This window comes from Pristiophorus japonicus, chromosome 18 (assembly GCF_044704955.1).
Source record: "Pristiophorus japonicus isolate sPriJap1 chromosome 18, sPriJap1.hap1, whole genome shotgun sequence".
Classification (NCBI taxonomy): Eukaryota; Metazoa; Chordata; class Chondrichthyes; family Pristiophoridae; genus Pristiophorus; species Pristiophorus japonicus.
Window position 1 is genome coordinate 49956092 of NC_091994.1, and position 18112 is coordinate 49974203.

General features: G+C 53.3%; 1 protein-coding gene across 1 annotated transcript; it reads right to left on the reverse strand.

The window, feature by feature from the left end:
• Positions 1 to 4064: 4064 nt before the first annotated feature.
• igsf8 (immunoglobulin superfamily, member 8) lies at positions 4065 to 17017 on the reverse strand. Its single transcript, XM_070859980.1, has 6 exons — positions 16954 to 17017; positions 11816 to 12190; positions 8929 to 9351; positions 7935 to 8336; positions 5951 to 6093; positions 4065 to 5815 (listed from the first exon to the last, which is right to left on the reverse strand). Exons 1-5 carry the CDS (start codon positions 17006 to 17008, stop codon positions 5978 to 5980), a joined length of 1371 nt encoding a protein of 456 aa, XP_070716081.1. The 5' UTR covers positions 17009 to 17017; the 3' UTR covers positions 4065 to 5815; positions 5951 to 5977.
• Between the last annotated feature and the right edge of the window lie 1095 nt (positions 17018 to 18112).

Below are 18112 nucleotides of genomic sequence, written 5' to 3' on the forward strand. Positions count from 1 at the left end.
GCTAGACCAGCTGCAGCGAGAGGGCATCATTTCACCGATCGAGATCAGCGAGTGGGCCAGTCCTATTGTCCCAGTCCTCAAGGGAGACGGCACCGTCAGAATCTGTGACGATTACAAAGTAACTATCAATCGTTTCTCCCTGCAGGACCAATACCCACTACCAAAAGCCGACAATGCTGGCAGGAGGAAAGACATTCACGAAGCTGGATCTGACTTCAACCTACATGAGGCAGGAACTGGAGGAATCATCGAAGGCCCTCACCTGCATCAACACGCACAAAGGTCTTTCTGTTTATAACAGATGCCCGTTTGGAATCCAATCAGCAGCGACGATATTCCAGAGAAACATGGAAAGTTTACTGAAGTCGGTCCCGCACGCCGTGGTCTTCCAGGACGACATCTTGGTCACAGATCGGAACACAGTCGAGCACCTGCAGAATCTGGAAGAGGTTCTTAGTCGACTCAACCGCGTGGGGCTCAGGTTAAAACGCTCAAAGTGCGTTTTCCTGGCGCCTGAAGTGGAGTTCCTGGGAAGGAGGATTGCAGCGGACGGCATCAGGCCCACCAACACAAAGACGGAGGCAATCGAGAATGCACCGAGGCCACAGAACGTGACGGAGCTGCGGTCGTTTCTGGGACTCTTGAACTACTTTGGTAACTTCTTACCGGGTCTCAGCACACTGCTAGAACCACAGCATGTCTTACTACAAAAAGGGGGTGAATGGGTTTGGGGCAAAAGCCAAGAAAATGCCTTTCTAAAAGCGAGAAAATTGTTATGCTCAAACAAATTGCTTGTGTTGTATGATCCATGTAAGTGTTTGGTACTAGCATGTGATACGTCGTCATATGGCGTCGGGTGTGTGTTGCAACAAGCTAATGATTTTGGGAAACTGCAATTGGTTGCTTATGCATCCAGGAGTCTGTCTAAGGCCGAGAGAGCCTACAGCATGATTGAAAAAGAAGCGTTAGCATGTGTCTATGGGGTCAAGAAAATGCATCAATACCTGTTTGGGCTAAAATTCGAATTGGAAACTGACCATAAGCCACTTATATCTCTGCTTTCCGAGAGTAAAGGGATAAATACCAACTCATCGGCCCGCATCCAGAGATGGGCGCTCACGTTGTCCGCATACAACTACGGCATCCGCCACAGGCCAGGCATAGAAAACTGCGCCGATGCTCTCAGTAGGCTGCCATTGCCCACCACAGGGGTGGAAATGGCGCAGCCCACAGATCTAGCCATGGTTATGGAAGCATTTGAGAGTGAGCAATCACCCATCACTGCCCGGCAGATCAAAACCTGAACAAGCCAGGACCCCTTATTATCTCGAGTCAAAAGTTGTGTGCTTCATGAGAGCTGGTCCAATGTCCCAGTGGAAATGCAGGAAGATATAAAGCTGTTCCAGCGCCGCAAAGATGAAATGTCTATACAGGCAGACTGCCTTCCGTGGGGCAATCGAGTAATGGTCCCCAAGAAGGGCAGAGACACCTTCAAAAATGACCTCCACAATACACAACCAGGCATCGTAATGATGAAAGCGATAGCCAGATCCCACGTATGGTGGCCCGGTATCGACGCGGACTTAAGAGTCCTGCGTTCACAGATGTAATACATGCTTGCAGTTAAGCAATGTACCGAGGGAGACGCCGCTAAGTTTATGGTCTTGGCCCTCCAAACCATGGTCTAGGGTACATGTCGACTATACAGGCCCGTTCTTGGATAAAATGTTCCTTGTGGCATACTCCAAGTAGATTGAATCTGAGATAATGTCGGCTAGCACATCCGTTGCCACCACTGAAAGCCTGCGGGCCACGTTTGCCACACACGGCTTACCCGATGTCCTGGTGAGCGACAACGGGCCATGTTTTACCAGTGCTGAGTTCAAAGAATTCATGACCCATAACGGGATCAAACATGTCACATCTGCCCCGTTTAAACCAGCGTCCAATGATCAGGCAGAGAGAGCAGTACAAACCATCAAGCAAGACTTGAAGAGGGTAACTGAAGGCTCACTGCAGACTCGCTTATCCCGAGTCTTGCTTAGCTACCGCACAAGACCACACTCACTCACTGGGATCCCACCTGCTGAACTGCTCATGAAAAGAGCACTTAAGACAATGCTCTCGTTAGTTCACCCTGATCTACATGAACAGGTAGAGAGCAGGCGGCTTCAACAAAGTGCATACCATGATAGCGCAAATGTGTCATGCGAGATTGAAGTCAATATCCTGTATTTGCATTAAATTATGGACAAGGTCCCAAGTGGCTTCCTGACACTGTTGTGGCCAAAGAGGGGAGCAGGGTGTTTCGGGTCAAACTTTCAAATGGACTCATTCACCGGAAATACTTGGAGCAAATCAAACTCAGATTCATGGACTACCCTGAGCAACCCACCTTGGACCCTAACTTTTTTGTTCCCCAACACACACACCAGTGGCAACCGACACCACGGTTGACCACGAAGCAGAACCCATTATCCACCGCAGCCCTGCAGGGCCCAACAAATGATTCAACAACACCAGCTTTCACATCGAGACGATCAGGGCAAGAAGGGCCCCAGATCAACTCACATTGTAAATAGTTACACTATTGACTTTGCGGGGGAATGTTGTTATATATGTGGACATATTTACTCTGTACAGCCAGCAGAGGGCTCATTCCTCGTGTCCCAAGGGATCCCATAATCCTTTGGGAGCACAGGTATTTAAGGAGGCTTCACAGGTTGGAGAGGCACTCTGGAGACCTGCAATAAAAGACTACGGTCACACTTTACTTTGAGTTCAGTGTTCAGTCTGACTCTTTCTCCATACACAACACCGGGAATACAACCCTAGTTTGTGTATAATCTCTCCTCGCAATTTAATCCCTGGAGTCTGGGTCTCGATCTGGTAAACCTACGCAACACTCCCTCCAAAGGCAGTATCTCCTTCCGCAGGTGTGGGGCCCAGAACTGAACATTGTTCAGCACTAATGGACCACCCTCTACTGGTGTACACACTCAAAAATAGCGCCTTTAACTCAGTAAAACATCCTCCAGCTCCTACACCCCTCCCTATCTCTGTAACCTCCTCCAGCCCTTACACCCCTCCCTATCTCTGTAACCCCCTCCAGCCTCTCCCTATCTCTGTAACCTCCTCCCAGCCCTTACACCCCTCCCTATATCTGTAACCTCCTCTCAGCCTTTACACCTCTCCCTATCCCTGTAACCTCCTCCAGCCCCTACACGCCTCCCTATCTCTGTAACCTCCTCCAGCCCCAACACCCCTCTCTATCTCTGTAACCTCTTACAACCCCTCTCCCTGCCCCCCCCCCAACCCCCGAGGTCTCTGCGCTCCTCCAATTCTGTCCTCTTGAGCATCCCCCGATTTCCATCGCTCCACCATCGGTGGCCGTGCCTTCTGTTGCCTGGGGCCCAAAGCTCTGGAACTCCATCCCTAAACATCTCCTCCTTCAAGACGCTCCTTAAAATCGATCTCTTTGACCAAGCTTTTGGTCACCTGTCCTTAATATCTCCTTATGCGGCTCGGGGTCGAATTCTGTTTGATAATCGCTCTCTGTGAAGCGCCTTGGGACGTTTCACTAGGTTAAAGGCGCGATATAAATGCAATTTGTTGTTATGGTAGCAAGTCAGTAAGAATGAGCGCACTCCAGTTTGATTTGGTTCAATAAATAAATTTATTCCATTTCAGCCACTTGATAAATGGTCGGAGAGCGAGCCGTGGGTTAACCAATCACATGAGCTCTAGTTGAAAGGTATCCACCCACCGACCAATTGTAACACTGCTCTCGAGCGGCACTCGACCATTGTCTGGCGACCGTCGCAAACTATTGGGCCCAGAGCGGGTTAAATACTAATCAGTGACGGTTACCCATTAACCCGGGGATCGGTTAACCTTCAGCAATCATACTTCTCCTTTAAACATTGAGTCGACAGTCGATCCGTTAAGCACACTGGCAGCGTACGAAAGCATGGGCTTTACACTAAACGTCCATAAGACAAAGGTCCTCCACCAACCTGGCCCTGCCTCACACAACTGCACCCCCCCCCACCCCCAGTTATCAAGATCCACACGACACCTTGGACAACGTGGATCATTTTCCATACCTCGGGAGCCTACTATCAGCAAGCGCAGACATCAACGATGAGGTCCAACACGCCTCCAGTGCGCCAGCGCAGCCTTCGGCTGCCTGAGGAAAAGAGTTTTCGAAGATCAGGTCCTCAAATCTGGCACCAAGCTTATGGTCTACAGGGCTGTAGTGATACCCGCCCTCCTGTATGGCTCAGAGACGTGGACCATATACAGTAGACACCTCAAATTGCTGGAGAAATACCACCAGCGCTGCCTCCGCAAGATCCTGCAAAACCCCTGGGAGGACAGTGTTCTCGATCAACCAACATCCCCAGCATCGAAGCACTGACCACATTCGACCAGCTCCGCTGGGCAGGCCACATGTGTCGGGCATGCCCGACACGAGACTCCCAAAGCAAGCGCTCTACTCAGAGCTCCAACACGGCAAGTGAGCCTCGGGTGGGCAGAGGAAATGTTTCAAGGATACCCTCAAAGCCTCCCTGATAAAGTACAACATCCCCACTGACACCTGGGAATCCCTGGGCCTAAGATCGCCCTAAGTGGAGGAAGAGCATCCGGGAGGGCGCTGAGCACCTCGAGTCTCGTCACCGAGAGCATGCAGAAAACAAGCGCAGACAGCGGACGGAGAATACAGCAAACCAGACTCCCCAACACCCTTTCCTTCAACCACTGTCTGTCCCACCTGTGACAGAGACTGTATTCCCGTATTGGACTGTTCAATCACCTGAGAACTTATGTTAGTGTGGATGCAAGTCTTCCTTGACTCCGAGGGACTGCCTAAGAAAATTATTCCCTCATCGATGGCTGATGTCTATAACTCGCCACTTAACCTACTCATTCGAATCAGTGATTTGCATCCGATAACCAATCACTATCCCATTGTTGTGGACTAGTGAACTACTCCCTCTAGTGGACGACTGATGGAATAACATTAAACCATGCGCTGTGCACACAGTTCTGTTAGGGGTCATTTTGTAAGTGCGTGTGTATGTGTGTTTGTGTAACTGTGTGTCTCAAGGTATCACTAACCCATCCCAATCAGGCAGTTGTTCTCGCATGGGTAGTTTTGTTACCGACAGTTCGTCAGTGATTAACGAGCTGTTGAACAGGAGGTGACTAATGCAAGGCTCGCCCATTGAGGGAACCCCCAGGGGACAGTGTGCCGGGGGGGAGGGGGGAGGGGGTGGTTTCAGGGTCCGTGCATTTCCCCCCCCGACAGTATCCCGGCAACATGTGCCGCATCTTGCCCAGGATGAGGGTGAGGGATGTGATCCCAGGATCGGGAGAGAGAGAGAGTGAGACAGAGACAGAGAGATGGAGTGAGAGAGATGGAATGAGAGAGATGGAATGAGAGAGATGGAATGAGAGAGGGGGGGAGAGAGAGGGGGGGAGAGAGAGGGGGGGAGAGAGAGGGGGGGGAAGAGAGAGGGGGGGGAGAGAGAGAGGGGGAGAGAGAGACAGAGGGAGAGACAGAGAGACAGACAGAGAGAGACAGACAGAGAGAGAGAGGGGGGAGAGAGAGAGAGACAGAAAGAGAGAGACAAAGAATATTGGGGCAAATTTGGGGCTCGGTGTTGGGGGTCAGGGTTCAGTGTGGGGGTTCAGGGTTCAGTGTGGGGCTCAGGGTTCAGTCTCGAAGATCCGGGTCAGGTTCGAGGTCAGTTTCCCTCGCTCAGACCTCGCCGCTCCCTCCATCTTCCTGCTCCCACCATCATCAGAATCCCTGTGAAGAAAAGCAGAGATCAGCGTGAGGGAGGGGGGCGGCTGGTGAATCTGGGATCTTCCTGTGCTGGTCGGGGGATCCCCGGGGGGGGGTCACGGCAGCCAACTTAGAGGGCGAGAAGGGGTCCGGACTCACCTCCTTGGTTCTTGCGACGTGACCGCATTACTTCTTGGCCAGCCGGCGCAGAAAGCAACACGTCACGGAGCTAATAATCGTCACCGTCACGATGAGGGATATCACAACTCCAACAACCATGGGAATGAGGAGCGTGTCAGACGCTGAAAAACAGGAAGGTTGGTCGTCAGAGCAGAGCAACAGGGACTGGGAAGCTTGGGGAGTCTTTAACTGTGACTCCTCACCTCCCCAAACTATGATCTCCACACCTCTCCAAACTGTGTGATCTCCTCAACACTTCGCCAAACTGTGCGATCTCCTCACCTTCCACAAATTGTGTGATCTCCTCAACCCTTCCACAAACTGTGATATCTCCTCAACCCTTCCCCAAACTGTGTGATCTACTCAACCCTTCCACAAACTGTGTGATCTACTCAACCCTTCCCCAAACTGTGATCTCCTCAACCCTTCTCCAAACTGTGATCTCCTCAAGCCTTCCCAAAACTGTGGCCTCCTCAACCCTTCCCCAAACTGTGGCCTCCTCAACCCTTCCCCAAACTGTGTGAGCTCCTCACCCCCCCAAACTGTGCGATCTCCTCAACCCTTCCCCAAACTGTGTGATCTCCCCAACCCTTCCCCAAACAGTGTGGTCTCCTCAACCCTTCCCCAAACTGTGTGATCTCCCCAACCCTTCCCCAAACAGTGTGGTCTCCTCAACCCTTCCCCAAACTGTGTGGTCTCCTCAAACCTTCCCCAAACTGTGTGGTCTCCTCACCGCCCCCCCCACCCCCGCAAACTGTGATCTCCTCACCTCCCCAAACAGTGTGGTCTCCTCAACTCTTCCCCAAACTGTGGTCTCCTCAACCCTTCCCCAAACTGTGTGACCTCCTCAACCCTTCCCCAAACTGTGGTCTCCTCAACCCTTCCCCAAACTGTGGTCTCCTCAACCCATCCCCAAACTGTGGTCTCCTCAACCCTTCCCCAAACAGTGTGGTCTCCTCAACCCTTCCACAAACTGTGGTCTCCTCAACCCCTCCCTAAACTGTGGTCTCCTCAACCCTTCCCCAAACAGTGTGGTCTCCTCAACCCTTCCCCAAACACTGGAGTCTCCTCAACCCTTCCCCAAACTGTGGTCTCCTCAACCCTTCCCCAAACACTGGGGTCTCCTCAACCCTTCCCCAAACTGTGGTCTCCTCAACCCTTCCCCAAACTGTGTGGTCTCCTCAACCCTTCCCCAAACTGTGGTTTCCTCAACCCTCCTCAAACTGTGATCTCCTCAACCCTTCCCAAACTGTGTGATCTACTCAAACCTTCCCCAAACTGTGGTATCCTCAACCCTTCCCCAAACTGTGTGATCACCTCAAACCCCCAAACAGTGTGATCTCCTCAAACCTTCCCCAAACAGTGTGGTCTCCTCAACCCTTCCCCAAACTGTGGTCTCCTCAACCCTTCCCCAAACTGTGTGACCTCCTCAACCCTTCCCCAAACTGTGGTCTCCTCAACCCTTCCCCAAACTGTGGTCTCCTCAACCCATCCCCAAATTGTGGTCTCCTGAACCCTTCCCCAAACAGTGTGGTCTCCTCAACCCTTCCACAAACTGTGGTCTCCTCAACCCTTCCCCAAACTGTGGTCTCTTCAACCCTTCCCCAAACACTGGGGTCTCCTCAACCCTTCCCCAAACTGTGGTCTCCTCAACCCTTCCCCAAACTGTGTGACCTCCTCAACCCTTCCCCAAACCGTGTGACTTCCTCAACCCTTCTCCAAACAGCGTGACCTCCTCAACCCTTCCCCAAAGCGTGTGACCTCCTCAACCCTTCTCCAAACAGCGTGACCTCCTCAACCCTTCACCAAACATTGTGGTCTCCTCAACCCTTCCCCAAAATGTGGTCTCCTCAACCCTTCCCCCAACAGTGTGGTCTCCTCAACCCTTCCCCAAACTGTGGTCTCCTCACCCCCTGAGCTGTGGGGACTCCTCACCCCCTCCCCCAAACTGCGCCACACTCACGTGACAGGTAGAGGTAGAGGGTGAGGGGCTGGGATCGAGCCCTAGCCACCTGGTACCACCCTCTGCCAGGACTCCGGGCCCAACATGTCACCACACAGTGATACTGCCCCTCGTCCTCCCGCGTGGCTCTGTAAATCCGCAGCCGGAAGCAGCGTGGAGCCACCCAGTCGGCTGAGAGCTCGCTGCCTGCCGCTGTCCTCCTCCACAGGGCCGTGGGCAGGCTCACGCCCCTCCTGTCCACCCCCGCCAGGGCATCCTCCCCCTTGGCCCACCAGCCCACCGACAGCGCCACCTCCTCCTGCTCCTCGCCGACCCCCAGGCTCACGTTGCAGTGCAGGTCCACCGTGTCCCCCCGGTAGAACATGGTGGGGGCCACCGAGGCCTTGGCTCCCAGCGTCAGATCTGCAGGGGAGGGAGCGGGGAAACACAGACATTAGGCAGAGCAAGATCACAGCGGGATATTACCTCAACAACAAATTGTATTTATACAGCGACTTTAATATAGTGAAACGTCCCAACGCGCTTCACAGGACACTTAAAAAAATGCATATTCGGCAAAGTAAGGCATCACAATTTCCATTTCATCCCTTTCATATCCCACCCAGTCTAATCCCACTCACCTCCTCACTCCCCCACACCCTTTAATATCCCCACCCAGTTTAATGAAACTCACTCCCTCACTTCCCATACCCATTAATATCCCACCCAGTCTAAACCCACATTCTCCTCCTTTACTTTGTATCTAACCCATGCAGTACCTGCCCGCGAGTGATGGATGGGACAGTGTAGAGGGAGCTTTTCTCTGTATCTAACCCAGTGCTGTACCTGCCCTGGGTGTGTTTGATGGGATAGTGTAGAGGGAGCTTTACTCTGTGTCTAACCCCCTGTACCTGCCCTGGAAGTGTTTGATGGGACAGTGTAGATGGAGCTTTACTCTGTATCTAACCCCATGCCCTGGGAGTGTGTGACGAGCAGGTGTACGAGTTCCGCTCACCGATGGGGTCCACCGAAAGGTTGACCAGGGGGATGGTCCTCTCCAGGATCTTCTGCCAGGTTCCGTCGGGGTCCAGGATCCATTCGGCTGCTGTGCAGTGGTAGCTGCCTGCATCCTGAGTCTTGAGGTGGTCGACCTTTAGGTGGTAGGCGTTGCCTCTGATCTTCTCCACCCCGATGTCTCCCTGGGCGTATCGAGCCCAGTAAGGCCCCTGGCCATCCGTCTCCACCGTCAGGTCGCGTCCCAGCCCAATCACCATCTGTCGGCCGTCGCTCCCGTCGCGGACGAAGGTGACGGAGAGGTGGGTGTGCGGCGCTGTAAGGACTGCAGCGCGACAGAGTAATGCCAGGGGTTCGCCCTCGCGTACCGCGAGGCGGTGATGTGCGTCGGAGGGACCGGAGAGATGCAGGGTGTCCGGGAGGACTGGAAGAGAGAAAGAGAGACAGAAAGAGAGAGACAGACAGACAGACAGACAGAAAGAGAGAGAGAGAGAGAGACAGTGAGAGAGAGAGGCGGAGAGAGAGAGAGACAGAGAGACAGGGAGAGAGAGACAGACAGAGAGAGAGAGACAGAGAGCGAGAGAGACAGAGACAGATAGAGACAGAGACAGACAGAGAGAGAGAGAGAGAGAAACAGAGAGAGTGAGAGACAGAGACAGAGAGAGACAGACAGAGAGGGAGAGGGAGAGGGAGAGAAAGAGGGAGAGACAAAGAGAGATAGATGTAGAAAGTGAGCCAGAAAGAGATAGAGGGAGAAAAGGAGGGAGAGAGAGAGAGAACACGATAAGATATCATTACATCCAATCCAAATGGACCAAAACCCCTTCCCATTCATTCCCCTTGTGCACAATCCCAATGGACCAAAAGCTCTTCCCATTTACTCCCCTTGTACACAATCCCAATGGACCCAATCCCTTCCCATTCACTCCCCTTGTACACAATCCCAATGGACCCAACCCCTTCCCATTCACTCCCACTGTACACAATCCGAATGGACCCAATCCCTTCCCATTCACTCCCCTTGTACACAATCCCAATGGACCCAACCCTTTCCCATTCACTCCCACTGTACACAATCCCAATGGATCAAAACCTCTTCCCATTCATTCCCTCTATACACAATCCCAGTGGACCCAACCCCTTCCCATTCACTCCACTTGTACACAATCCCAATGGACCAAAACCTCTTCCCATTTACTCCCCTTGTACACAATCCCAATGGACCCAATCCCTTCCCATTCACTCCCTTTGTACACAATCCCAATGGACCCAACCCCTTCCCATTCACTCCCCTTGTACACAATCCCAATGGACCAAAACCTCTTCCCATTTACTCCCCTTATACACAATCCCAATGGACCCAATCCCTTCCCATTCACTCCCTTTGTACACAATCCCAATGGACCCAACCCCTTCCCATTCACTCCCACTGTACACAATCCCAATAGACCCAATCCCTTCCCATTCACTCCCCTTGTACACAATCCCAATGCACCCAACCCCTTCCCATTCATTCCCACTGTACACAATCCCAATGGACCCAAACCCCTTCCCATTCACTTCCCTTGTACACAATCCAAATGGACCAAAACCTCTTCCCATTTACTCCCCTTGTACACAATCCCAATGGACCCAATCCCTTCCCATTCACTCCCCTTGTACACAATCCCAATGGACCCAACCCCTTCCCATTCACTCCCACTGTACACAATCCCAATGGACCCAATCCCTTCCCATTCACTCCCCTTATACACAATCCCAATGGACCCAACCCTTTCCCATTCACTCCCACTGTACACAATCCCAATGGATCAAAACCTCTTCCCATTCATTCCCTCTGTACACAATCCCAGTGGACCCAACCCCTTCCCATTCACTCCCCTTGTACACAATCCCAATGGACCAAAACCTCTTCCCATTTACTCCCTCTATACACAATCCCAATGGACCCAATCCCTTCCCATTCACTCCCCTTGTACACAATCCCAATTGACCCAAACCCCTTCCCATTCACTCCCCTTGTACACAATCCCAATGGACCCAATCCCTTCCCATTCACTCCCTCTGTACACAATCCCAATGGACCCAACCCTGTCCCATTCACTCCCACTGTACACAATCCCAATCGACCCAATCCCTTCCCATTCACTCCCCTTGTACACAATCCCAATGCACCCAACCCCTTCCCATTCATTCCCACTGTACACAATCCCAATGGACCCAAACCCCTTCCCATTCACTCCCCTTGTACACAATCCCAATGGACCCAAACCCCTTCCCATTCACTCCCCTTGTAAACAATCCCAATGGACCAAAACCTCTTCCCATTTACTCCCCTTGTACACAATCCCAATGGACCCAATCCCTTCCCATTCACTCCCCTTGTACACAATCCCAATGGACCCAACCCCTTCCCATTCACTCCCACTGTACACAATCCCAATGGACCCAATCCCTTCCCATTCACTCCCCTTGTACACAATCCCAATGGACCCAACCCTTTCCCATTCACTCCCACTGTACACAATCCCAATGGATCAAAACCTCTTCCCATTCATTCCCTCTATACACAATCCCAGTGGACCCAACCCCTTCCCATTCACTCCCCTTGTACACAATCCCAATGGACCAAAACCTCTTCCCATTTACTCCCTCTGTACACAATCCCAATGGACCCAATCCCTTCCCATTCACTCCCCTTGTACACAATCCCAATGGACCCATGCCCCTTCCCATTCACTCCCCTTGTACACAATCCCAATGGGCCCAATCCCTTCCCATTCATTCCCTCTGTACACAATCCCAATGGACCCAACCCCGTCCCATTCACTCCCACTGTACACAATCCCAATGGGACTCAGTTCTTTTCCCATCAGTCCCGCACCAACCTCTCAGCATGACCTTGGCACTGTACATGCCCTGGTACTTCCTGTCGTTCGACGGTGTGTAACACTCAAACTCCCCCTCATCCTGCTTCTGCAGGGACCTCATGTGTAACTCCACGGAGTCAGGGGCGAGGCGGTGGATGAACACATCTCCTGCACCCACTCGCCCTCGGTAGGCCAGATAAGAGAAGTCGGGGTCCCGTGTGCTCACGACACTGATCGCTCTCTCGGGGGCCTCCAGTTTTGACACCGTCCACTCGAAGTCCTGCTCCCTGGCCCCATCGTAATCCGTCACATTGCAGGAAATGCTGATGTGGGTTCCCTCGACCCTGTAGAGGGGTCCGGGAGGCACATGGACCCAGCGAGAGCTGGTCAAACCTGTAGCCACCACAGAATAACAGAAAAACAAGAAAAAGGGCGATCTCGTTGCAATGTGCAAAATATCTTACAGAGATTGACAGAGTAGATGCAGGGAGAATGTTTCTCCGGGCTGGGGAGTCTGGATCCAAGGGTCACAGTCTCAGAATAAGGGGTCGGCTATTGAGGACTGAGATGAGGAGGAATTTCTTCACTCAGAGAACATAAAAAATAGGAGCAGGAGTAGGCCATTTGGTCCCTCGAGCCTGCTCCACCATTTAATAAGATCATGGCTAATCTGATCATGGACTCAGCTCCAATTCTCTGCCTGCTCCCCATAACCCTTTACTCCCTTATCGCTTACAAATCTGTCTATCTCCGTTTTAAATATATTCAATGACCCAGCCTCCACAGCTCTCTGGAACAGGGAATTCCACAGATTTATAACCCTCAAATTCCTCCTCATCTCAGTCTTAAATGGGCAGCCCCTTATTATAAGACTATGCTCCCTAGTTTTAGTTTCCCCTATGAGTGGAAATATCCTCTCTGCATCCACCTTGTTGAGCCCCCTCATTGGGCCCAAGTTTCCACATGATTTGCGCCTGATTTTTAGGAGCAACTGGTGGAGAATGGACTATCTTAGAAATCGCAATTCTCCAGATTTTTTTTTTCTGCAGTTCTAGTCAGGTAGAACAGTTCTACTTTGGAACAGAATTTTTTCTTCAAAAGGGGGCGTGTCCGGCCACTGACGCCTGATTTCAAAGTTTCCACAGTGAAAACGTACTCCAAACTAAGTTAGAATGGAGCAAGTGAAGATTTTTGTAGAACTGAAAAAACCTGTTCTACACATTAGAAAATCAGGCGCAGGTTACAAATTAGGCGTCCAGAACGAGGTGGGGGGGAAGGGAAGTCATTAAATTCTACAATAAATCCTTATTTATACTTCTACAAATATTATACAAATAAATCCAACCTGAATAAACATTTATAAGCAAAGAAAAGATTAAATAAACCATCTTCCTACCTGTGTGAAGGCACGGAGAATGCTGCAGTCAGCCTGAGGCGCCCGTTCTTCCCGCGGGGGGGGGGGGGAGGAGGCGCCTGTTCTTCCCGCGGGGGGGGGGGGAGGAGGCGCCTGTTCTTCCCGCGGGGGGGGGGGGAGGAGGCGCCTGTTCTTCCCGCGGGGGGGGGGGGAGGAGGCGCCTGTTCTTCCCGCGGGGGGGGGAGGAGGAGGCGCCTGTTCTTCCCGCGGGGGGGGGAGGAGGCGCCTGTTCTTCCCGCGGGGGGGGGGAGGAGGCGCCTGTTCTTCCCGCGGGGGGGGGAGGAGGAGGCGCCTGTTCTTCCCGCGGGGGGGGAGGAGGAGGCGCCTGTTCTTCCCGCGGGGGGGGGAGGAGGCGCCTGTTCTTCCCGCGGGGGGGGGAGGAGGAGGCGCCTGTTCTTCCCGCGGGGGGGGAGGAGGAGGCGCCTGTTCTTCCCGCGGGGGGGGAGGAGGAGGCGCCTGTTCTTCCCGCGGGGGGGGAGGAGGAGGCGCCTGTTCTTCCCGCGGGGGGGGAGGAGGAGGCGCCTGTTCTTCCCGCGGGGGGGGAGGAGGAGGCGCCTGTTCTTCCCGCGGGGGGGGGAGGAGGAGGCGCCCGTTCTTCCCGCGGGGGGGGAGGAGGAGGCGCCCGTTCTTCCCGCGGGGGGGGAGGAGGAGGCGCCCGTTCTTCCCGCGAGGGGGGAGGAGGAGGCGCCTGTTCTTCCCGCGGGGGGGGGTGGGGAAGGAGGCGCCTGTTCTTCCCGCGGGGGGGGGGTGGGGAAGGAGGCGCCTGTTCTTCCCGCGGGGGGGGTGGGGAAGGAGGCGCCTGTTCTTCCCGCGGGGGGGTGGGGAAGGAGGCGCCTGTTCTTCCCGCGGGGGGGGGAGGAGGCGCCTGTTCTTCCCGCCGGGGGGGGTGGGGAAGGAGGCACCTGTTCTTCCCGCGGGGGGGGGAGGAGGCGCCTGTTCTTCCCGCCGGGGGGGGGGGGGGGGGAGGCGCCTGTTCTTCCCACGGGGGGGGGGGGGGGAGGCGCCTGTTCTTCCCGCGGGGGGGGGGGAGGCGCCTGTTCTTCCCGCGGGGGGGGGGGAGGCGCCTGTTCTTCCCGCGGGGGGGGGAGGAGGCGCCCGTTCTTCCCGCAGGGGGGGGGGGGAAGGAGGCACCTGTTCTTCCCGCGGGGAGGGAGGAGGAGGCGCCTGTTCTTCCCGCCAGGGGGGGGGGGTGGAGGCACCTGTTCTTCCCGCGGGGGGGGGTGGGGAAGGAGGCGCCCGTTCTTTCCTGCGGGGGTGGGGGAGGAGGCGCCCGTTCTTCCCGCAGGGGGGGGGGGGAAGGAGACAGTGAGAAGGCTGCAAGTGCTGATGTGCTGATGGCAATGTGCTTTTATTAAAAAAATGTTCAAAAATTAAACAGCTCCAAAGAACTACAAAAATGGCCGAGTGCCAATGTTTTTTTCACACTGAGCATGCGCGAACGCTCCAACGCGCACGCGCAGCGTTGCCGGCAGGAAAAAAACTAATTTAAATAGTACCCGCCCCCTCCCACTTACAAAATCGGCGCGAGTGTAGGCTCCGCCCCCCTTGGCGCCGCGCCAGGCAGACAAGGAGCTGCAGAACACTCCAGAATCGCAAGTTTTTTTTTAGGCGCCGTTTTCGGCGTGAAAAATGGGCACCCAGCTCGGAGGGGCGCCCGTTTTTTATCGTGTGGAAACTTGGGCCCATTATCTTATATGTTTCGATAAGATCACCTCTCATTCTTCTGAATTCCAATGAGGTATAGGCCCAAACTACTCAACCTATCTTCATAAGTCAACCCCCTCATCTCTGAAATCAACCTCGTGTACCATCTCTGAACTGCCTCCTAATGCAAGTATGTCCTTCCTTAAATACGGAGACTACACTGTATGCAATACCCTGCAAGTGAAAGCAGGACTTCTCTGCTTTTATACTCTATCCCCCTTGCAATAAAAGCTAACATTCCATTTGCCTTCCTGATTACTTGCTGTACCTGCGTACTAACGTTTCGCGTTTCATGCACAAGTACCCCCAGGTCTCTCTGTACTGCAGCACTTTGCAATTTTTCTCCATTTAAATTATAATTTGCTTTTCTATTTTTCCTGCCAAAGTGGATAACCTCACATTTTCCCACATTATACTCCATCTTGGAGGGCTGTGAGTCTGTGGAATTCTCTGCCCCAGAGGGCTGTGGAGGCTGGGTCATTGAATATATTCAAGGCTGAGAGCGATAGATTTTTGAGCACTGTGGGAATCGAGGGATCGGGTGGGAAAGTGGAGTTGAGGTCAAAGATCAGCCGTGATCTGATTGAATGGCAAATGGCCGACGACTCCTCCTAATTCAGATGTTCTACACAGGATAAATGGCACAGAAAGAGGTCATTCAGCCCAACCAGTCCATGCCAGCATTTATGCTCGACATGGGCCCCGTCCCATCCTTCCACATCGAACCCCCATTAACATCACCCTCTATTCCATAAAGCCCTGGCCAGACCACACGGGGAGTACTGTGAGCAGATCTGGGACAGTGTAGAGGGAGCTTTACTCTGTACCTAACCCGTGCTGTACCTGCCCTGGGAGTGTTTGATGGGACAGTGTAGAGGGAGCTTTACTCTGTATCTAACCCCGTGTTGTACCTGCCCTGGGAATGTGTGATGGGACAGTGTAGAGGGAGCTTTACTCTGTATCTAACCCAGTGTTGTACCTGCCCTGGGAGTGTTTGATGGGACAGTGTAGAGGGAGCTTTACTCTGTATCTAACTCTGTGCTGTACCTGCCTGGGAATGTGTGATGGGACAGTGTAGAGGGAGCTTTACTCTGTATCTAACCCGTGCTGTACCTGCCCTGGGAGTGTTTGATGGGACAGTGTTGGAGGAGCTTTACTCTGTATCTAACTCTGTGCTGTACCTGCCTGGGAATGTGTGATGGGACAGTGTAGAGGGAGCTTTACTCTGTACCTAACCCGTGCTGTACCTGCCCTGGGAGTGTTTGATGGGACAGTGTAGGGGGGAGCTTTACTCTGTATCTAACCCCATGTTGTACCTGCCCTGGGAGTGTTTGATGGGACAGTGTAGAGGGAGCTTTACTCTGTATCTAACCCTGTGCTGTACCTGCCCTGGGAGTGTTTGATGGGACAGTGTAGAGGGAGCTTTGCTCTGTATCTAACCCTGTGCTGTACCTGCCCTGGGAGTGTTTGATGGGACAGTGTAGAGGGAGCTTTACTCTGTATCTAACTCTGTGCTGTACCTGCCTGGGAATGTGTGATGGGACAGTGTAGAGGGAGCTTTACTCTGTATCTAACCCCGTGCTGTACCTGCCCGGGAAGTGTTTGATGGGACAGTGTAGAGGGAGCTTTACTCTGTATCTAACTCCTCATTTCAAAATCAATACAATTGACCAGTAATGCAATAATCGATGGTGAGTTCAATGTGTGCAGACTCATGCCATCAGGACTGTGCGTCATTTACCGCTCCATGTTTTTCTGCTGATATTGTTCTCATATCCTCATCTCCCTCGGGAAAACACAATTAAAATCAGAAACAGATTGGAGGAGAGGGGGATGGAGGGGAGGGCGAGCGGAGGGGAGGGGAAGGGTTGGAGTGTGTGGGCATCCCGTCAGTGTCTCTCTCGCTTTCTCACACACAAGATTATAGCTCCAATGTCCCCTCCCTCCCGCTCTCTATCGCTCCCGCTCTCCCCCTCCATCTCCATCTCCGTCTCCCTCCCTCCCCGCGGTACAATTGAGGGACATTAGCCGGACTCACCGAGCATCCCAGCGAGCAGGATGAAGCTGCCCGTGTGTCGGACTCCCCGCTCCATGGCTGCGCCCTCCCCGCAGCTCCGGGCCGCTGACAGAGGGAAGGTTCCGCACCAACCCCCGCTCCCTGCGCTCCCCGGAACCTCCCTCTGGGTCTGACGTACGCGGGGCCGAGCAAACACAGGCAGCAGCTGGAGGGGTGGGCTCAGCCTGCTGAATAAAGGATCAGAAACCGGGACAAGCTGGGAACTCCCATCTACATCTCCCTCTCTATATATAGACACACACATATCCATGTGTGTCTCTCTCTCTCTCTCTATGTGTCTCACTCTCTCTCTTTCACTCTGTGTGTGTGTGTGTCTCTCTCTCACTCTCTGTGTGTTTCACTGTGTGTGTGTGTCTCTCTCTCTGTCTGTGTCTCTCTGTCTCTGTGTGTGTGTGTCTCTGCCTCTCTCTGTGTCTGTCTCTCTGTCCTCGTCTCTCTCTCTCTGGCTCTGTCTCTCTCTCTCTCTATGTGTGTCTCTTTCTCTCTGTCTCTCACTCTCGCTCTCTCTGTCTCTCTCTCCTCCTGTCTCTGTGTATTGGGCTCGAGGGGCTGAATGGGGTTCCATCGAGCTCCAACCTCAGTCACACAGCAGATGGGAAGTCTGAGCAACTTCACCCCGCTGCTTACTTTGGGAAGCTCCCTAGTATCGCTTATCTTCACAAAAGACCCAGGCCTCGTTTCACACATTTTTAAATATTGGCCATTGGGCTGTGTGCAGCACTGGCGACAGAGCCGGTCTATCCCAGTAACACGGTGAAGGAGGTGTGTGCAGACCCGGTCTGTCATGTATTCAACTGTCATTGTAATCCATGTATAAACTGACCTAAGTTGTACACCGTGAGAACATCGACCACTAGGGGGTGAACTTGTGGGAGACACTCCTAATCTGGACTTTCAGGTATAAAAGGGGAAGCTCCACCCACCTTCATCACTTCAGTGCTGGCTAATAAAGGTTACTGGTCACAGCATGACCTTCTCTCAAGTATGGGCCTCGTGTGCATTTATACTGTATAGTAAGGACATATTATTGGCGACGAGAAACTAGGATTTAAACCATCCGAGCATGGCCACTAGCAGCACAGACGAGAGGTACTGTGTTGGTGATGATTGGGACAATTTT